The sequence below is a fragment of the Prunus mume genome, linkage group LG5 (genome assembly GCF_029339155.1).
Source record: "Prunus mume cultivar Tortuosa linkage group LG5, ASM2933915v1, whole genome shotgun sequence".
NCBI classification, from domain to species: Eukaryota; Viridiplantae; Streptophyta; class Magnoliopsida; order Rosales; family Rosaceae; genus Prunus; species Prunus mume.
The window spans coordinates 26,556,373-26,578,627 of NC_142702.1; the positions used below are offsets into that span (position 1 = coordinate 26,556,373).

Below are 22,255 nucleotides of genomic sequence, written 5' to 3' on the forward strand. Positions count from 1 at the left end.
ATGGAAAAGTAGGGGCTTATGTGCATTTATGCCATTTTATTATGGTAGTTTAAAACCATTTTAATGGCTTAAACATAAAGGTGGAAATAAAACAAAATTTAAGTGCTTATCCTTTTTTTTTCCCTAAGATGATGATCAGAGTTCAAAGTGATGCAATTAATGCATAGGATAAGTGAAGTATGCAAAGAGAATTCTCAATTATGTTTTCTATTTTTGTTCTCATAACACCTCTTTGCTATTTCTCACTCATCTTTTTTGTTTTCAAAATTTTTCTCACATCTACAATCGGACATTTCGAATCTTGAAACCAATGATTGAGAGATGATACTACTAATATAAATAAATTTCACATTTAATTGTGTCATTTTACATATACATGTAGATAGGGGATATTGTATCCGCACATGTAGACATGCAGATGAATGTGATTTGCTCCACGATATTTAGTTTTACTCGAGTGGGAAGCACAGAACAAGACCATACCTGGAGTCTGGAGATGAACATTCCGTAACAAATGGTCTGTACCATCCATGCCTCATCGGCTGCCCTAAGATGAAAATAACTTATCTATCTCAGCAATGGCATTGATGTGGGTTCTCGGAAATAGTAAATGCAATAAAGGGACCAAAGATGACGACTTGAGCTTGGGCTTGACTTTCTCCACGGCCACCTTAATTACGGACGAAGACGGTACACCAAACCACTGAACGTACCAAGAAAGGAGTAGTTGGCGTTTATCTCCCTGGGATTCCCCGTTCGGCCACCTCCCGGAATGCACATAATTACAGAAATCATCCTTCAAGTCCTGAGAACAGTTTAGGAGCTCTTCCACCTGCTTCCTAAGACATGCTATAAAGTTGGATTGAACATTGCCACCTCTTGAAGAGGTCAATCTTCCGCTCAGCAAAGCCTCATTGTATGCTAGTGCAAGCTGCAAGCAGAAGGGGGTAGATGAAAAAAATACAGTGCAACAAGTTATGTCATTGATAAAACAAAAATTGATTATTAACAAAAGAAAAAAAAAATGATGTGATTTTAACCAATTGCACATTTAACTTGTTTTTCTTTCTTTCTTTCTTTCTTTGGTTAATATCCACATTGCATATTCAACTCATCCTAATTCAATCAGTGATCACCTTGGTCTAAAGTGGCTTAAAATATCATCCTTATGAAATGGCTTTGTAATCGAAGTTTCACTCGGGCACCAACAAAATAATACCAATGTTCAACTCTATGTAATTAAAACAATTTTGAATCATTGCAATGTAAGGTTTAAGTCGGAAGAATTTAAATGTTTATAGAATGCCACCTTAAGATTAGAGATAGCGAGTGAGTCACATAAAACAACGGAATCACTGCTAAGTTGCCTTGCCATTGATCCAATTGCCGTGTATAATGACAAATAGACCTGCATAATTTTCAGGAGATCACATCCAGTTCATTATAAGAAAGGTCGCAATAAGAAATGGAGCATCTAATAAGCATTAATTAAAATGAAAAGCATAATCCACTTGACATTGAATAAAATGAAAAGCAAAAGTCAGTTGCATTTGAATGTGTCGCATCTAAATAATGTCAATCTATACCTCTCTGCAGGTACAAGCAAATAACAGCCCTTTTGGCATCCAACCATACTGGAAGAACTAACTCGGTAATTCAAGGTTCATTTAAATTGACAACACGGAAAAATAAGCTCATCCTTGCATATTTTATGGTTACCTGTAAAAGAGCAGGTCTGTCCTTGCTCACACACTCGAATAATACTTGCAAGCAAAACTCCTGGAAATCAATGTCAGATCTGCATATATATTTTAAGACTGGTTATTTGAGAGAATGGAAAAGAAAAGAAACAGAAGGTAGCAAAATGTGAAGCTAAAAACTGGAAAAAAGAAAGAAGAAAAATCTGCATACTTACCTGCTCTTCCATGAAGGGCCGCAGCAGAGTTGTGCAAAAGCAATTAAGCTAGGATCAGATGAGAAGGTAGCAACCAACTGGTCAACAGTAACAGAACCAGGTCCATTGTCCCCAGTGGAGCATGAATCGCGTGCTTTTAAACTTGTCAAACCAAACACCTGGACAGAGAACAATTTGGTATCCACAGTATCATCCAAGACAGATCTCAAACATATTTACCAGTGGTAGAGAATTTTTAACCTTATGCATTGCCCGTGACAGCAGTGACTGACACCCTATAGGATCATCAATATAGGAACAAGCTCCAACTTTTCTCTTGATATACAAAACACCAGAATTAAATGGGCTATTCTTGTCCCCAGGGGTCCACCAAGGTTTATCTGTTTAACAAAATATGGAATACAGCTAAACATTGCAGAGCCTTGAAATAACAAAAATAAAGTTTTCGTTTGACTATTAAAAGTAATAAAATTATCGGAAGTAGCATACATTAGCAAAAACAAGCAGCAACAAGTGCATACCTTCAGGGACTAGATCTATTACTTGCGGCCAATACCGAGGGCCACAAATGCGTATTGCCTTCAACTGCAAACAGCAGAAAATCAAATAACCCATCAACCCCAAAGCTCTAAGTTTTTTTTAATTTTTTTTTAAAACATATATGAAAGAGCTGACAGATTTATTTCCAAGGTAATTAATTACGTAAAGTCACACAGGAACATAAAATCTGCATATAAATATATTGCATTTGGCAATCCATAAAAGCTCCAGTAAAAAATTGTCATGGTAAAAACTAAAATATTTTATATAACAATTTCTTCAAATATTTTTCTTGAAAATCCAAGAGGACGAAAATTTCCATGCAGAGCTAGCAGCAAATTTTCCCAAGTAAATGTCTCATGTTCACTTCAATTATATGGGGAGAGAGAAGGAAGATAAAGAATTGACTTTATTCTTAACTGTTGAAACTTACAATGGCACGTTCTGGCAGAAGACAAGGTGTAACCTCACAAAAACTTGTTTCTGCATAATGTTCAGTTTCCCTTATAGTAACTTCAAGAGGGGCATACACAGGTAGACCGGTGTCAACATCAACTGTCTGAATCCAACGAGCTTCCGTTGCAAGTACATACAAGTGCCGGAATGCCTGAAAATACACTTCATAAAATCATGATACTAATAAACAGCAACCGGATATTATGGGGTGAAGAAGCAATCCCTCTCTATTGGCATGACATCGAAGTCACCAGACTGAAAAATATATATATCAAAAGTTTTTCCTTATGGCCATTTTTATTCAAAATCCAAATAAGGACAGTTCTTCACATTTCAGGAGCTGTCCAATGTACCACAATAACTAATATTGCTTGGTCCACTGATATTATGTAATAAACAATTGAATGAATTTTCCAAACCCAATTATTGATGTATGTAATGCCTGAGAAAACCTTTTAAACTTCACTGAATTTTACTGTACCTGGAGGTGGCATCGATTATCATTTGGTCCAGTAGGCAAACGTGGATAGAGAGTAATCAGCAAAGCAGCAACTGAACTGTTGCTTGTTGAAAATGTCTGCGTCCCTCCCCCAAGGAACAAGAACCCAATAGCTAGGCTTACCTAGAGTCACCAGAGTTACAAATGCAACAAAATTTAAATTGTAACAGAATACAGTCCTTTCAACATAATTGACTTTCAAATTATAAATGTATAATTGCAAACATAATGCCATTCATTTGAGAAAGAAAAAAAAACACCCAGGAATGCTTATCTCATCTCAAATTACATCATGCATTCAGAAAGTCAAATGTGACTTAGAGGATGGAGCTTTCAAAGCATTTCACATTATTTTTATATTGAGGATTCTTCATAGAAATGCTAAACATCTCTTGCACATTACATGAGACTCAGAGAAAACCAACCACCTTTTCTTATCAAACTATGTTCTTTTGATAACATGATTATGGAAAAAATTACAAATACAAGTAAAATAAAATCCTCAGCAGCTCCTGCGTAAATGAACTCTGCAGCATTTGGAAGGGCATTACAACAGTGTAAACATGATGGAATGCATGGATGAAGCAGAATGGGCAATGAATCCCACATCTTTTTGCATTGTGTATATCCCCCAAAACACACCACCAACAAACAACAGCTTAAAATTTAAGCATTCGCAGCTAAAATCACAATGTTGTCCACATAAAGATTTGCATATACTCACATGTTCAAGGAGAGCAGTGATTTTCTTGTCAACAAGCCCAATAATGGGTCCGCCGTCAAAAAAATTTCAAGCAAAAGAATGAACATTTGTATAAGAAATATGAGATCAGACAGTAAGCAGTGGAAGACTTACTGCCATCTGAACACCATAATTAACATGTCCATCCGCAGAATTTCTGTTCCGGAGAAATCTCAAGAGCTTAAAGGTTTGTAAATGTCCAGAACCAGCCATGACCTGCTCTCTCAGAGAATTAGCACCCAACACTTGACGGCATTAATAACAGAAAATATTAGAAGAGAAAGCAAAACAAAAGAAGAACGAAAAGATTCATTTACCACAGACAGGGAAAGAACAATGAGATGAAGGCATATCTCCAATGTGCCCCGATCGACATAGTGAGACAATCCTCTTGGGAAGGTTCCACTTGTAGCAGAAACTGGCTTGATCTGCAAACACTAAAAATAAATTATTTACTACTAATGGATGGATGATTACAAGTTAAGAAATATCATGCCAAATGTCTGACCTCATTTAGAAAGTAAACAGCATAGTTGTAAAGTAACTCCTGAGCATTTCCATTCTTTGTACCAGCGAATCTCAACCCTGCCCATGGTAAAAGATAATGGATTTCAAGGTAAAAGTAAGATAGCAAGTTAATGTCTAACTTCTACTAAAGTTTTGCATGTTTATCGAAACAGAAATAAACTATAAATAAAACATTAGAATCATTTTGTTTTTCAACCAAATAAAACAGCTTATACCATACAACTAAATATGCTCAAATATCATATAATTGAACAATTAGAACAGAAAACTGCAGGAGGCATATCCTTCATAGCTTGCCAAAGAAAAAGCACTATATCTAATGAAATTAAATGAAAATGACAATTGCATTAATATCCTCCAAGTCAGATACAACTACATAAGTGAATGCCATTCTCATTAAATCAATAAAAAAAATTAAAATCACATCTTACCAAGAGAAATGCAGGCTCCAGCCACTATATTGACATATGCCTGCACAAATGCTTCAGCATCCATTTCATCAATATCATCAGTGTCATCCCCAAGACAATTGACACCATTTTTTACAATATCAGGAATCTGAGACTGTATCCAATCTTGGGAAGGATGAACCCTACAATAAAACATTGTCAAACTATGTATGAAAAGTAGCTATATAGATTATTGAAAGACCCACTACCTGCTCCACATTATTAGACTTCGGGCAATGACACGAAGCATGATGAAATCAGGCCTCACATATTGCAACTCAAATCGTGTGTGAGGGATAGAGAGCTTAGACACAATTTCCTGTGATTCAGTCTGTTACAAAGAGCTACGTGAGAAAATCTTCATGCAGACAGATAAGCTAGTGGAAGCATATTGTTCAAATATGTATAATCTTTACTGGAAATTACCTTCAAAAACATTAAAGCAAGAGCGATCGTGGCTCCAGGTGCAGTGGCATCAACATTTACTGCAGTTCCATCCATCATCTACAAGACAATATTAACACGGGGTAAAACATGTCCATAACAAAAGCTGCCAAAAAAATACAACACAGAAGTGGATTAAACAAAAGACTGTTATGCAATTGAAAGGTTACAAAAGCTAGTGTGAAAAACTTCAAACCTGTGCAGCAGCACGGTTGTGTTCATCTGCTGATAGTTTTGATGAATTGGATCTATCCTGATGCAGGTCAACAGTTAACTTTCATGTTAGAATAACCACAAATTTAATAAATGGTAAAACGCAATTCTTGTGCAAGACATTTGGTGTACAGATTATACACAACTGAAAATAACACAGAGCAATGAAAGAATTATGGATTCAACATCATACATTGTGAACTTCTTTTCCACCAATATAATGGAACAATTTATCAACCATTGTGTCCATGAAACCAAGAGCATCTTCTCCACGACCTTCATTAAAAATCCAGAGTTATGACCGCGTCTCAACACAATTGAAATAAGCATATAACTGTTCATACCCAATGCAACAAGACCCAATGCAAATCCTGCAGAAACAGCATAACCCTCCCTTTCAAGTACATTATCCCCTGCACTTCTACGTCCTATTTCAGTCTGTAAAAATGGAGCATTTAACATACAAAGTTAGATACAAGGCATCTTATGAACAAGATAAGATTAAAGCGCAATTAACATCAATCACCCACTAAAGAGAATAAAAACAAAATGGCATAGTATCTCATGCAAAGGATGAATGCATCATGTAACACAAACCATGCATTCACTAGGTTACTAAGTAATAGAAAATGTGCAAACTAGTGGAGCAACAAAAAAAACAGAGCAAACCAAGAGAATCTGCATTGTTTGTGGGTGTGCTGATCCTTCATAAAGGAGCCCAACTGACATTAGACCTGCTGACTGTTACAACAAGAAAAAAAGAAAAAGGATGAAGGTGGTATGCTATTAAACAAAGCATCAAATGCTTCATTATGCAAAACTAGCTGGAAAGTTGAGGAAAATTAAATTAGTAATTCCAGTAGCATTGTACACTAGCACAAGAGAAAGAGGTAACAGAGATGGATGCAGAAATGCAAGTTTGCCAGTAGCAAGAGTAATATAATAACAATGGCACGATGAATACCTGCACAAGGGTCTGTAACTCTACTTCAAATGAAGGCGGATTTCGAGCAGGTATATGAACATAAAGACACTGTCATGAAATTGTAATAAGGTTACACGACACACAGCATAGGCACTATTAATTTAATTTTCAACTGAAAAAGCAACATAAGTTGCACCCGGTGCTTAAAGAGCATATGTCATTACCTTTGATATTGCTGGTTGCATAGTCCCTCTGTAAGAAGCTGCCAGGCCAAGCATCATGCCAACAGTTGTGATTTCATGTTCCTAAGAAATTGAAGTGTCAAGTAAGCAAATCAGACAATAACCGAAGAACTAATTGCAGAAGAAAAAGAAAATGATGATGATGATGACGATGGCAATCAACAAGGAACAAAAGGCTAGGCAATCAACTTCTCTTTCTCTCTCTGAACGTGTGTATTGTGTGAGTTGACATATCTGCCTTTCGTGAAAAAAATTCCCAGCATTTTTTTTTTTTTGAGAAGAAACGAAATTTATAAAGCAAAAGAACACGGAGGTGGATAAGACAACCACAACCGGAGAACAACACCAACACACAAAGAAACAAACAACACCAACCCCTCCCAAAATAACAGGGAGGAACAAAGCCAAAAAACCACTGAAACAACACACCCCCCAACCCTCACATAACCACTGCTGCCATATCCCTCAAAATAGTAGAAACAGAATAATCTTTAAAATCTTCAGTAACAGAAGCCCACAAAGCTGCCCAGTACTTAACTCTATCCCACAAATCACTCACTCCCACCCCTTGTAGTCTTCAAAAATTTCCTATTACGCTCCATCCAAATGTTCCAGAAAACAGAGTGAACCAGACAGCCCCACAAGGTTGAGGCGCGCTTCCCTGAACCCCACACCTCAAAATCAGAACAAAGGAAATCAGCGCACCCTTTCGGAATCACCCAAACGGTCCCAACCTCCCTCCACAAAAGCCCCCAAAGACTTAAGGAAAAGGGGCAATGTAAGAAAAGGTGGTCCACACTCTCCCACCAAGCTTACATAACACACACCACTGAGGAGACAAATACATGAAAGGTCTTTTCCTTTGGACAAGATCCAAAGTGTTAACTTTCCCAAGCGCCACCAACCAAACAGAAACTTTAACCTTAGGGGGGGACTTGGCCTTCCACACACTAGAGAAAGGAAGAAAGGTCACAACACTCCCCTTGTTGCGTAAAAAGGATTGAAAGGACTCGCAGGTGAAAAAACCCGACACCTCAAGATCCCACCTTCTCCTATCCCTTTTAGAAGCACACAATCTGAAACCTTCCAGAACTTCCAGCAATTTAATCACCTCGGCAGTCTCCCTATCATTCAGATTTCTCCTAAACCCAAAGTCCCAATTATGAGGAAAAACGTGAGAATCAACAAAACGGTCAATGCTTAAGGACTGCTTAGAAGACAACGCAAACAAGCGGAAAAAAGTCCTTCAACAACCCCTCCTTCACCCAACTATCCTCCCAAAACCTTACCCTATTCCCATTCCCCACCTCAAAACTGCAGCACTGTAAAAAGAATTGATAACCTGCCGAAATATCCTTCCAAGGGTTGAGAGAAGTAGCCGAAGCCCCCATAAAATTCCCAGCATAAAAAGTTACATAACTAAACAAATGTACTGAAGCCCCCATAAGTCAAACAATTCTAAGTAAGAACCATCAATATGATACCTCTACTACTTTAATTCACAAGAGTTGAAAAGAAAATTTGAGTAGATAAAAATTTGCTGAGTCTAAAATGTTTTAAATTAAGCAGGTTTTAATCAAGACGTACCAAAAGCAGGCAAACAGCAATTCAAGGAACTGAAAGGCATTGAAAATGAAGATAATAAAGAACTGAAAGTCGTGCAATACAACACCTGATAAAGATACTGATATATGTCCGTAATAGTTAAGACACGCAGATAACCATGTAATCCTAGTGCAAGGATAAGTCCAGCATGGATAGCATTTGGCTCCTCTGGTTTGTTATATATAATCCACATTCTTGACATTTTTCCCTGGAATGAAAAGCCAAAACAAGACACAAAACTCAAGAAAGATCACATAAATATTAGAACAACATATATAATATATGTTGGGGAAATGAACAGAAGCATGAAAATAAATTCAATATAGTAAACATAAACATGAAGGCAGATATCTATGTACAATTTCAAGGTAAAGCAATACATAAACAAATAACTCACCAAAAAACGTAAATAAAAATGGAAGTCATAATACAGAAATCAAGATAAAATGAGTGCTATTAAATTTAGATCTAACAAAAACCATTTAGATAAGAGAGATCAGGGGAGAGAGAACCTGAAGAGGAGCCAGCCTTAGTCCAGCAGCAACAGCATTGTTAAATTCAGGCCAAGATTTGATTTCTTGTATATTCCTCACATTTGGATCCAGATTAACCTTTCGTAGAGAAACATTATGTAAAACGCCTCGCCTTACAGGAGGTAAATAAACACAACATTGCTAAGAAAGAAAATCTGAACATACAGTTGCATTTTGCTGGGCAGGCAACCGACCTGCTAAAACAAGCTTTGGGACTACAAAGGCCTAGAGAATGTGGAGTTGGGCAGAAGAATCTGTTAGTGCACGTTAAGCATTCGATGTAACAGACACACACAGACAAAAAACAGAGGTACCTCTGTCAGAAGTGTATATATGGTTGCAAGAGTGAATGCCCCACGACCGAAAGGAAGGGCAGTGGTCCTTTGTGCAAGGTGCCATAGCTGGGCCTTTACAACAAAAGAAGAACAGCAAGAAAATGCAGAGATGGCATTAAAAAAATTGTATGTCCACTGAGCAGGAAACAATAGGGATATCAAAGCCTTCATGATTCACAAAATGCAGTAATTGTCGTTCAATCCTTTAATCTGCTACGATGAGTTTGTAAAATGTATGACCAAAAAAATCAAAAAGCTCTTTTCATTTTAATTAAATAACTGACCGTGTACTAATCAAGGGGAAAAAAGAACTGATAAACTAAGTATACTTTTAAGCTTATTACAAGCAATTAAAAATACATCTGAAGTCGCACACATCACAAGAAGTCAAGAAATCATCATCACTAACAAACAACACACAGGCCTGCAGAACACAGATGCAGAATCTCTGAAGTACTTGGCCTTTTTTCACCTTTTTATTTCCAAATATTTTAACTAAGAAAAAGCTGAATCTAACCATGTTCAACTTGCCAACGCAACGAATATGATCAACACAAATCATGGCAGATACCATTGTTGGATAAACAGATATGATACAGCAGCACTTCAGAGCAAAACAAGGTCGGGAAAAAACTCAAGAAGACTCAAATTAGATAAATTAAAGTTCATTAACTCTTAATAGTTTTATTATGTTAACAGCATTCTTTTAATACAAGCCAAAAGAGACAGATGCCATTATACAAATGGTTGGTCAAGTTAAGTCAGCCTCAAAGTAGTTTACAGTTGATGCCTAAAAGTTCAAAAAAAAGTAATGGATAACTAATAAGGTGTACCTGTTGGAGGTCCTGGTCAGAGGCACTAGGATTAACAGATGTTTGAATTGCCACAGGTCTTGCAGAGCACAGGAGCCGTCTAACCTGGTGGAAGCAAAAGTTGCTTTCAGACATGTATAGTGCAGTTCTATTCAGAAGATACTTTAGAAGACCCATAACAAGAACAAGCAAATCGAACAAATACACATGCATTACAATAATTACTATAAACGAAAGAGCAACCACTCCAACACAATAATGCAAGCCAAGTGATAGGATGTTAAAGGGAAAACTAAGGTAAGGAGAACTAAAATTCACCTCATTCAGTCGCAAATCACGACCATAGCGCAACTGTGTACTAGAATTGAAGATATGTTCCATACCATCTGTCATAGACCCATCAGCAGAATCTGCATCCTCAAACTTGGTATTATCAAATCCGATTGTATCAGATACTGCAGAAGGAATGGTGACTGGATGCAGATGTAGCATGTAAGGTGCAGACATAGAAATTAAATTCACATTAGTTTGGGTTTCCAGTTCCTTAGATTTGCATGATCGTGCCAGATATGACAAAGCCAAATCTTCCCGACCAAGAAGAACATATGCAGCTGCAGGCCAACCAATCGGAGGAGATTCCCTGCACTTACCCAGTGCCTATAGAACACAGAAATAAAGGATTCCGTTGATTATGGAAAGTTAAAAATACAAAAAAATTGACAACAAGGAGACTCAATAATATTACAATACTGACACAGAAAAAAACAAAAGTAAAACTGCCTTCTTCCACAGAAAAGTAAAAGAAAACAACAGCATATTGTCCTCTCTTTTTTTCCAAAACATTCTAGGATCTCCGTGGTTTCAATAAGTGACACTTAACTACATGGATGTAGCATTACTTACGTGTCGCAAAGGAAGAGACACACCAGAAGGCAGTGAGTCAAGCTGTTGCAATCCAAACTTTTCCCCAACCATTGCCAGTACTGTGAGTTCCTCGTTTGTGTCGTATGATCCCGTGGCAATATTGCAGTAAACACCAGATGAGAGTTTCTTCCCTATATGTTTAGCACCAGATAACAAACTATAAAATGAGACTATTTTCCGGGCCCAGCTTACAACAGAACTTCCATCTTTACAAATCAATGGCGGAAGATCATTGATATTAGCTGAATTATATCCATGTAGCAAACAGTTTTCAAGCCATCTGAATAAACTTGGAGGATTTTCCTGTGAAATGGAAGTATCACATATCCCAACACTTCCAGAAAGGCCAGGAAAGTCACGAATGTAATGGTCCACATAACTTTCCTCCCCCAAAAACTTAGCAATATAGCATGATAGGAATCCTAGAAGCTCCAAGTCCCTAAAAAGCAATTATAGTACAGTTTAAGGCAAATTTACAAATTAAATAATAACAAAAACCACACATGCACACACACAAGTCAATAAGATGTGTTTGCCAGGTTACACACCATGACAGGTTGTAGTTAAAGAGCTCAACATGAAATGCCCATAGGAACAGATGAAGAATCAATAGCAGTTCATGTCTCATGCAACTCTCCAGTAAACAATTGGCAAACTGAAACACCCCTAACCTTTTATTTTAGTGCTGAAAATGTTAATGGTCCTGCACTTAGCATGGCAAGCATAAAAGAAGCACCTTAAATAGGTAAAACATCAAAAGAGGCACTCCACCTATACTATCGATTTCCAAAAAACTTTATAAAGGTTCATCCAAGTCACTCAATTGGCATGAATCACTACACCTCACATGCATGCAATATCATAATTGTAAATATAGCATGCCACTGAAAAAAAAAAAAAAAAAAGCAAGAAGATTAAAAGATAACAAGACGCACCTTTTGCGAAGACTATTCAGTTTCAGGTTCTCATATACTGCATGCAAACAATGTAAACTCTCCATCAACAGCTCATAGTAAAATGTTCTTTCTGGCCTTTGTGTACCATCTGAATTTAACCAAGAGGAGTCCAGTCTTTGCACATCCAATGACATGACAGAAGAATTTTGAGTAATAAGGTTATGTTTGCAGTAATTGTTGTGAAATTTACTGTGAATAAGAAACTCCCATGACGACTGAGGCATTGGACTTGAAATCTTTTTAGAAGTGGCACTTGATCCACAAATTTCCATCATAATGCTACAAAAAGAGTCCCATTCTGAGGGAACACTAGAATCAGCTTCTGATAGATAAGCCAAGTCACCATCTTTCCAAAGCAGACTAAGAAAATGGCTGTAGAAATTGGAACTTAGTCCCTCAGCCATAGCTGTGATGCAATCATTTGCCAGGGAAGATGCAGGGCTTCTACGTAATACACACCGAAACATCTGGACAACAATGAATAAACAAGTCCATAAAAAAAAGCTTTCATAGCAAGTAACTCAAATTGATAAAGACATCAGCAGTCACTACAAATATCGAAAATGACTAATACATGTTACATTGAAACATATGGACGGCAGTTCGACTTTAAACAAACATAGGAAATCAAGAAGGGATGACAACAATAAACATGTAAGCCACATTACCTGCCCATTATTTACTGTAACATTGATACGCCCCTCAACAGCATCAGCCAATCCTATAATCTTCAGGCCCTGGGAAACAGATGTTGTTTCTGGAAACTCTAACTTATGTGAAAATCGTCCTTTACTCAAACAACAAGGCAACATATATCTACATAGGCAGTGCTTCCCTGACTACAAAAACAGAAAAAGTTGATTGCACAAAATGTTACACTCATACAAGAAGAAAAAAAAATATTATTAACTATTAAAAAAAAAAACTATAGTTTCTCAATTGATCAATTCATTACTACTAGAATCGAAAGTAATTTCTAATTCCAATTCCAGGTACTAATTGAACTATTACAGAGAGTGTCAACAATATTATTAACTATGAGTAACTCAATGGATATAAGCTACCAAGTTGGTATAGCTTACATAGAGAAGAAGGACATTTTCAGGAGCCAAAACAACCATGTCTGAATATGGCAGCAGTCCCACTTTCACTCTGGAAAAGTAAAAGGAAAAAATCAAGTCCATAAAATTTTCAAACAGACTTGAGATAAAAATAAAAAGGAAAATGAAACATGAAATGCAACCATACCTAGGGCGGGTAACAATCACAGGTGCTGCTGCAACTGCAGGTATGCTCCAGCTCATATCAGGTTTAATGTCAAAGAGAATCTCATTATTTATCTCAACACTTTGCAGCCTTACACACAGCAACTTTTTTTGTTCGTGGTGAAGAAAACAAATAATAGGAGCTGCATCATCATCCGTTGCTAGAAAAACCTAGAATACATTTTACAGTTAAAATCAGAAGAGAAGGGAAACTCACATTTACTTAAGTAAGGTACCAGCCCAAAAATTAAAATAAAATAATAACAAAAAAGAGGCACCTTACAAGCTGCCATGTGGGCACCCTTGCCTTGCCATATTCTACGGAGTGAGAACTGTTTTGCTAGAACACCAGGAGGAACTGCATCCAATAAACTAGCACTTGCCATTTCATGGTTAGAATTACTAGTTTCCGCAACCCACACAGAGTGTTGCATCCTTCCTGCATAAAATGTGACAACATTATATAAGCATAACACAACATACAATAAAGGGGAAATCAAATTGGAGTCAGTAATGTAGACATCTAAGAAACCTGTATTATAAGATGCCATAAGAGGAATCCGATCACTCGTCCAAATAGTTGTTTCATCAAATTCCTTCATTATGTTCAATTTTCCTCTTTCTTCAATATAAGCCAACTGAAATATTTTGAGGATTTAAAAAAACATACATCAACAAAAAGGAAAAAGGAAAAACAGAAAATAAGGAAGCTAAGTAAAAAGTCCAGTAGCATACATGAGGTTCTTCCAATGGATCTTTCAGAATTAGATGTGAGGACATTGAAATTGCTTCTCCCTTGGCAATATGGTCAAGTGCAGTTACAGAATTGACATTATGCTGTGGACTATGTCCACTTTCTCTCCTAGGACGGGATAGATCTCGTAGGCCAAACAAAGGATTTGACAACGAAGAAGGAGCAGGTGCAGTTGAATTAACTTCGGCTGCGTGCTGAAGTAGCAAACCAAATGGAAGAGGCCATATCGATTTGATGGTGCGAGGAAGAGGGACAGAGACTACTTCACCTATTAAAATAAAAAAAAACACAAACGATTTTTTTTTTCTTCAGTTTTTCAGGAATTTATCTACCATTAAGTTTCTTATCAGAAATATAAACTATATCAAAATTAAGTTTAAGAGAATGGGAAGGTGATTTTGTTTTATTTTTCAGAAATTTATCTACAATCAATTTTGCACACCTGATGTGTTGTAGATTGTTAAAGAAGCAATTTGTAAAACGCATAAAAGAGCTTCGGTCATATCACCCAAACGACACCAACAAGCCTGGAATTTACACACAAATAGTTCTCAACATAAAATTATATCAGTCTAAAGAAGCAATCCAAGCAAATTTGAATACCATGATTATTGGCGACGGCAATGTGAACCTCTTAAAGACTCGTGGACCTGTTGACCATATAATCCTGATACAAACATTACGGATAAAGTCATTTCATAATTCCACATTTTCGGAAAATGGAAAAAAAAAATTGCAATAAATTACCGATTTCCTCGAATGAAAAGCTCGTGATCACATCGATCGCTCAACGCGGAGGCCGATGCTTCGTCAGTTTCGTCTCTTTCTCGAACGGTTTCCGGGTCGAACAAGAAGTAATCGTACTTGTCGGTGACATTATCGGCAGGCTTTCCGTCGACGGCTTCGGCGATTAAGCCAAAGGGCTTAAACTCGCCGAGCACTGTGAGGTGACGAACGCCCAAGGACGACGACATTTCTTAGTGAGAGAAATGGAGCTCAGTGGAGTGAGAGACTGTCTCTCCCGCCCTTTTTTTCTTTTCGTTTTGCTGTGTTTGGTGAATCAACGGGTGGGAACTGGGGAGAGTGAGTTTTAAACCCTAATGTTTTTAGGCGTTTGGTTGCGTGGATTAGCTTGTTCCAGTGAGGATTTAGACTGGCGGTGCGTTTTATGTGACCGTTATTACTTTTCGTGGTGTCTTGTATTTTTCTTACAACAGCATACTGGGCCTATTAGCCACAACCAGACAAAGCACATCCTCAGCTAGCAGCCCAATGGGTCACGTAAGCCCATTCCAAAAAGTAAAACTCAAATTCATTTTGACTTTTTTTTATAGCTCGTTTTGCAATTGATATTAAAACTATTTCAATTTCTGAACCCTAAATTCCATATATATTTGCTCGTTTACAGGGATAACCTACGTAAAAGAAAGAGAAAAAATTAATTAGTAAAACCCTACACACACCCTGTTAAGCTCTACTACGTACAACTATTCTCATGCACACTACATTAAGATCTGCTACGTACAACTATTATCGTGCATCACTTGTATATATTACAAATATGGACAAACTACAATAAACCCCCTAACTTATAGGGTCATTTACGAGTCCATACTCGATTTTAGAGACATTTATGGGTACATACACAACGTCGCAAAAAATTACAGATTGCCCTCCGTTAGCGATTCTGTCATGAAATTCGTTATGTGCATACGTGGCATTTATGGGACCCCTTTTTTTGATGACGTGGACTTCTACGTGGACAAAAAAATAATAATAAATTATTTTACTGTTTAAATTATTTTTAAATTATTTTAATCTCTCTCTCTCTTCCACCATAGCCTCTACCACCAAACCCTCCTCCGTCTAATCCTCCTCTACCACCAAAACAAACAAACAAACCCAGAAGAACCCACCACCCTCCCCCGTCAACCCTCCCCAACATCCACCCATGGCACCTGAAACAAAGAAACACCCATCTTCTCCAATATCCCCTCCCTTGTACAAGGAGCATTACGAAATTATGCCGCTCACAATGGTTTTCACAGATCCAAGCAATAATTAAATGCTTTCGTACCAATTAAAAGAAAAGGAAAATATCAGAGATGGAGACTCTTTAATTGCTTTTCATTGAATTTTTGGAGGTTGTGCAAATTTGCCTGTTGTATGATTCAATCCCATTAGTCACCAATTGCTGACTCGATTCGATTCAAATTTCCATTCCCATTTACCAAATTCGAATCTTGACCTTGAAACTTGCTTTGTGCAATTCCTTCATCACCGAGTCCGATCAATCCCCAAAACCATAACTCTCGACTTTCCACTCACCACAAACTCCTCCAACTCAACGCCACCGTTCTCTTCCGCCATTGACCTCAACGCCATCTCAACCGCCAATATCGCCTGATTCTCCTCCGAGCTCTCGCAGCCGCCTTCTTCTCCGGTCGCGTCGTCGCCCTCAAGTTTTCTCAAAATTGCCGACGAGTCAACCCGCAAAAGGGAACCCTTTCAAGCAAGCAAATCAGCAACCATAGCCCGAACCACGGACAATGGGTTTCTATCTCATCCATGGGGTGAGGTTCTAGGGTTCGGTTGATCGGTCGACTCACGCGGATTTGGAGAAAGCTTGGACTTTCTGTAATTGGGTTTGTGGGTTTGGGTTCAGGGGAAGGGAGGCGACTGCATTGGGGTTCTGGGGTTAAAGGGCGAGTGGGTTCGATTGGTTTGTTGGGGTTGGGTTTAGGGTCCGGAAGAGAAGGTGTAGGAGTGAAAGGTCGGCCATTGAAGGCCGAGAGGACCTTGAAAGAGAGATCAATGGTGGGAACAATTACGATGATGATGACGATGAGGAGTTTACACCATATGAAGATGATTTTTCAGAGGTGGAAGAAATTGGGAGGAAGGGGGAAGAAATCGGGAGAGAGAATCTGGGTAGGGTTTTTAATTTTTAATTTAATATGATTTAAAATTTATTTTTAACATGTACATAATTTTTTATTATTTTTTTGTCCACGTGGAAGTCCACATCATCAAAAAAGGGGTCCCACAAATGCCACGTATGCACATAACGAATTTCATGACGGAATCGCTAACGGAGGCGATCTGTAATTTTTTGCGACGTTGTGTATGTATCCATAAATGTCCCTAAAATCGGGTATGGACTCGTAAATGACCCTATAAGTTGGGGGGTTTACTGTAGTTTGTCCTACAAATATCATCTTGTAGCTTATAGCTCTGTAGAACTGATCATGTCGAGCTTGATCTGGTTTTGCATTTAGACTCAGCAATGGGAATTCCCTCCCGAGCCGCAAGTTCTCCTCCTAGCTCGTCGGATGTGCTAAGCCCGCCCTTGCGACCCATCTCCTGGTACCCTTCATGCCCTATCTGTTCCTTCCTTGTCTGCCCGCCTTTGCTCCTCCCTAATTTCATCCATTATTCCAAAATAATAATGAAAACACAGAATACAAGACAAAGAAGTCAGAAAAAGTACAGCACACAAACATACATGTAGGTGTGCATGTATATATTTGCGTTAGTATGCCCGCCTTTTGCACACGAATTTGGACCAACTCTCTCTCCGGACGTTAGAATAGTTTATGTATTGCTCTTGTTAAAACAACAAAGGTTTATAGATTTACGCACCTTCAGCAAAGTGTTCCTGGGCTTCAAGAGTTTTGCCACCAGTTCCTCCAGGGACCACTGTCTGGCCCTGCCTAGCCCCGGGGTCAAGCTCAGCCCTTTCCTGTTGCGAAGACATTTCTCTTACTACTGGAACTACTTCTCACAAAAAGTGCTATTTTGAAATGGATATTCGCAGATGGTAAACACTTATCACGAACGGCGGCGTTCTCATAGTTTGTATTACTAACTGCCGGAAGAGAGGTGGAAAATATATATACGTACGATGGAAAGGGAAGGGACCAAGCGGCTTGGCATGGGATCGAATGACACGTGGTACGTGAGGAGTCAATAGATGGAAAGACATACTTGACACGTAGGCCAAAGGGCCTACATGAAGAGACACGTAATGCGCCATCCTGTGTGGAACCTTGCTTGAGTAACACGTGTGTACTGAGTGAAAGCAGCCGCAAAATTGGAAAAAAAGCATTACTGTGTTTCAGCTGCTGTTTTAATTAATGTGTTTAATTATGCTCCGTGTTGCTTTCTGATTGGTGGAGGGAGACCACTTAACACGTACACTACCACTTAAGCTACAGTTTATGGACGAAGACATTGTTTGGTTTTAAAAAAATTTGTTCCCCTTCGTATAACACATGACCAACGTTGTTTTCATGCATAATTAAAACTCATGATCCACGTTAAGGGTTTGAGAATGACTGGACTAAGTTTTGCTTGCAATATATGATCAAACAATCAAAGGTAGCAGCTGGTCCAAGGTCCAAACTCAAACCACACTCTCTGCGCACAAAAGAAAACAAAAAGTCAATCCACGGCTTTAACACACAAACGTTTTCCATACCCCTACTAAAAGAAAATAAGAAAAACAATGAGATCGGTTGCAACTTTTTTTAATTTCATATGACTTAATTAACATATGTGCTTAAAAATTAATTAGAAGCATTAATTAGGTCTAGTTCAATGAAAAATGGCTGAATTCTTGCATATAAGTGGTGTTAGGTTTGAATCTCTTGGAATATATTTTAGTTTAAACTATATTTTGTATTTAAAAATAATAATAAATAAAATTTGAAGCCGATCTTTTGTGGACATAATTAAAAAGCAAATCTCAAATTGTGTCTTTGCATCTTTGTTGGTTTCTTCTAGCATTGCAAACATCGATTGTAAATATATATTTATATATACAGTACGAACTTTAGTGTAACTTTTAGGGAAAAATTCTGTTTATAAACCATATCACTTCAAAATATAGAAGCCTTAGACTAATTAAAAATCAAAAAAATAGTCCATTATAATATTGGCGCGCATGCCACCGACTGTGGACTGCAGTTGTGAACAGATGGCCCGTAGCTGGAAACAGGGGAGCTGCGTAAAACCCTGATCACCGACCTCCTCTAATCAAAATCTGCCATGTGCAATTCTATTTTTCTTTTTGTTCTTTGCAAGATTTCCGTTCGAAAAGAAAAAGAAAAAAGGAAAAGGATGGGACGCCGAATATGGACAGGGTGTTACAAATACGAACCAGACGAAAAGGCGTGTTTGACCGTTGAACAAAACTGGTCCTAAAATAAGCACCACCCACTCCACAAGAAAATTTCTCCATTGGTTTAATTTTGATATTTCTAGAGATACGGTAGGCACGCCCTTTATTAAGAGGGGAGCGTGTGATGCACTCACCTCCCTCACTGTCTGACTCAATCTCAATTTTGAAAACCTCATGCCTGATGTTATTAATTGTAAGATGTATATTATTTATTAATATAAAATATATTTTATTTTTATTTAATTGATAATACTATGTGATTATATCACGGTGTGTGACGGATGCAACAACTATTTTTCGTCAATCTTAAGTCAATTCAATTCCCAAATAACTGATATAAGACCTCGTCCGTCCTTCATATGGTTTATAAATAGCATACAAATCCCGCCGCTGTCTACCAAATCACAGAAATAAACTCATAACCAGAGACGAGAAGCAAAGAGAAATACAGTCAAAGGCAAAAAAGAAGACACAGGGAGGATACAAAGAGAAACAAAATGCCTTGCGCTTTGGTGGCGCCAAACTCTCCGATTTTCTCACCGTCGAAAATTCCTTCCATCTTTTTCAGATCATCATCTTTATCTTCTCCTTCTTCATGTTCTTCCCCTAGAGTCCTCCATGGCCCGCCTCCTACGCCGTCACGATCTTCGTCTTCGACAGCGCCTTTAGAGTCTCGGTTTCAGAGGCACGTGATAAGTGGCTGCAAGACGGAGCCTTCGGGTTTGGCTTTGAAGAGGAAGAGGCCGATGATGATTGATATTCCAGTAGCGCCGTTGAGTTTCAAGGTTGAGTCGCCTGATGGAACGGAGAGAGTGGACGTGGTGGAGGTTGAAGAGGATGGTTACTCGGTGTATTGTAAGAGAGGGAGAAGGGGTCCTATGGAGGATCGCTACTCAGCTGTTGTTGATCTTCGCGATGATTCGAGACAGGTAATTCTTTTGCTTTGTCAAAATTCTGTTTGTTTGCTGAGAGAATTGTGGAAATGGAAATGAATTTCTTTAACAGAAAGGTCCGAAGCTCTCTGCTTTTTACCGCGGTTTCAAAAGATTAAGATATATGTATCATCAAGTTCAATTTTTTGTTTAGCTTGGATAAGGTTGTTTCAAAATTTTGTGGGGAATTGAGCTTAAGCTGAGAGCAAGGTGATTATAATTTATAATCAAAGAGACCGCTTTTAAAATGATGGTAGCATAAAGCATACATAAATGCAAAGAATTGGTGATGGAGAACAACAATTGGGGTTTTAGAGAATTTGGGAAACATAAAAATATGGAATTATGTTTTGGATTCTTTTGAATTTGCTATGCGAACTTGTGCTGATTATGTGTTTTCTGGTGACAGGCCTTCTTTGGTGTGTTTGATGGACATGGAGGGGCAAAAGCAGCCGAATTTGCAGCCAAGAACATGGATAGAAACATTAAGGATCGTTTGACCTGCGGAAGTGAAGAGAAAATCATGGAAGCAGTCAAAGATGGTTATCTAACCACTGATGTCGATTTTTTAAAGGAGAATGTTGGGAGTGGTGCATGCTGTGTGACTGCCTTAATGCAAAAGGGCAACCTTGTGGTCTCAAATGCTGGTGACTGTCGTGCCGTTATGAGCCGAGGAGGTGTTGCAGAGGCCCTTACATCTGATCATCATCCTTCAAGAGTAGACGAAAGAGCTAGGATTGAAACCACGGTAAGCATTCAAATTTGTGCATATGAGCTTGAGAATTTACTTCTGTCACCTAAATAAAGATTGAAATGGAAGATCATCATGGACCTTGTCACTTATTGGATTTTGTAATTTTTCCTGTTGCAGGGTGGTTATGTAGATTGTTGCCGTGGGGTTTGGAGAATACAGGGTTCTCTTGCTGTTTCAAGAGCAATTGGAGATCGACAACTTAAGCAATGGGTGATAGCAGAACCGGAGACTACAATCTTAAGGATAAACCCTGAATGCGAGTTTTTAGTGTTAGCTTCCGATGGTCTTTGGGACAAGGTAACTTTACAACAAATCTCATTTCATGTTTCTTCTCTTTTGAAGCATTACTTCAATCAAAGTTGTTTGAATCTAAATATGAACTTTTCATTTCTTCCAGGTTACCAATCAGGAGGCAGTAGATGTAGTTCGCCCTTTATGCGTTGGTACCGATAAGCCAGAGATGTTTTCTGCTTGTAAGAAGCTTGTTGATCTGTCAATAGGGAGAGGTTCCATGGATGATACAAGTGTGATGATAATCCAATTAGGTCGTTTCGTCTCATGATTTGATTTTAGGTAAAAGGAAATTCAGACTATGACAATCGACTTTTTCTTCCACTGCAAGTGAGTTTTTTCAAGCTTGCAGCTTCAGAAAGAAGCTAGGAAGACAAATTCTTCTGGGAGGTCCTCTGTATCTGGTTGCTGTCAAAGATGGCGGCTTTAGAAATGACACAGTAGAAAAGCCATTGTGGTGTAGAATGGCAAATCACACCGTCAAGTAAATGACAAATTTTGTGCTCCCTTGGATTTTGTCTCAGCAGTAGGAAGAGTATCAGAAAACACATTTCATGATCATTGTAACTGTAAATTTTCCCCCTTTCAAAGTTAATAATAAATCATCAAATTATTGACCATGTGTCAATTTATCGTCTTATAATTGTTGTATTTTGTTCTACATTATGAGAATATGTTTTGCCTTTGTCTTATTGAAGTCAACTCCTATTGCACATCGTCTTATTTTGCTGTTGGACCAGGTCAGTCCTGTTTGGCAGCTGCAGCCTGCAGGCTTAGTATTCTATATTCTTCTGCTCGCACTTGTTCAATAATGGATCTGTGCCTGGTTCCTGACGCAGTCTCCACCAGTCCTATTTGGCATTTCGCTTTCATGTACCAAGTGAATTGTGACTGGATTGTGGATATGAACAGTCCTATTTTGCACTTCGCTTGCATGTGCCTAGTGAATTGTGACTGGA

The 22,255-nt window shown here is 38.2% G+C and overlaps 3 protein-coding genes across 4 annotated transcripts; 1 reads left to right on the forward strand and 2 right to left on the reverse strand.

Annotated features, from left to right (window-relative positions):
* Nucleotides 1-314: 314 nt before the first annotated feature.
* Nucleotides 315-15,214, reverse strand: EMB2771 (E3 ubiquitin ligase). 2 transcript variants are annotated; one of them, XM_089052119.1, is made up of 37 exons: nt 14,885-15,214; nt 14,741-14,804; nt 14,580-14,664; nt 14,119-14,405; nt 13,916-14,021; nt 13,662-13,822; nt 13,367-13,554; nt 13,201-13,270; nt 12,787-12,957; nt 12,098-12,585; nt 11,142-11,601; nt 10,557-10,895; nt 10,260-10,343; nt 9,406-9,498; nt 9,257-9,316; nt 9,071-9,169; nt 8,626-8,766; nt 6,936-7,016; nt 6,751-6,819; nt 6,456-6,527; nt 6,131-6,224; nt 5,980-6,062; nt 5,770-5,826; nt 5,556-5,633; nt 5,339-5,460; nt 5,112-5,272; nt 4,661-4,737; nt 4,470-4,589; nt 4,267-4,368; nt 3,393-3,533; nt 2,889-3,062; nt 2,437-2,500; nt 2,156-2,295; nt 1,916-2,073; nt 1,720-1,798; nt 1,310-1,408; nt 315-931 (listed from the first exon to the last, which is right to left on the reverse strand). In XM_089052119.1, the coding sequence occupies exons 1-37, from the start codon at nt 15,109-15,111 to the stop codon at nt 548-550; spliced, it is 5,478 nt and encodes a 1,825-aa protein (XP_088908245.1). In that variant the 5' UTR covers nt 15,112-15,214; the 3' UTR covers nt 315-547. The 2 variants fall into 2 exon arrangements, with proteins under 2 accessions (XP_088908245.1, XP_008233773.2); XM_008235551.2 differs by having other exon boundaries at nt 4,470-4,580; nt 14,885-15,213.
* A 1,860-nt stretch (nt 15,215-17,074) lies between these two features.
* Nucleotides 17,075-17,983, reverse strand: GEA6 (Stress induced protein). Its single transcript, XM_008235552.3, has 2 exons — nt 17,780-17,983; nt 17,075-17,556 (listed from the first exon to the last, which is right to left on the reverse strand). The coding sequence occupies exons 1-2, from the start codon at nt 17,892-17,894 to the stop codon at nt 17,384-17,386; spliced, it is 288 nt and encodes a 95-aa protein (XP_008233774.2). The 5' UTR covers nt 17,895-17,983; the 3' UTR covers nt 17,075-17,383.
* Nucleotides 17,984-19,685: 1,702 nt separating this feature from the next.
* PP2C5 (phosphatase 2C5) lies at nt 19,686-21,939 on the forward strand. The gene is made up of 4 exons (XM_008235553.3): nt 19,686-20,248; nt 20,661-20,999; nt 21,123-21,302; nt 21,403-21,939. Exons 1-4 carry the CDS (start codon nt 19,817-19,819, stop codon nt 21,565-21,567), a joined length of 1,116 nt encoding a protein of 371 aa, XP_008233775.2. The 5' UTR covers nt 19,686-19,816; the 3' UTR covers nt 21,568-21,939.
* The last annotated feature ends 316 nt before the right edge of the window (nt 21,940-22,255 follow it).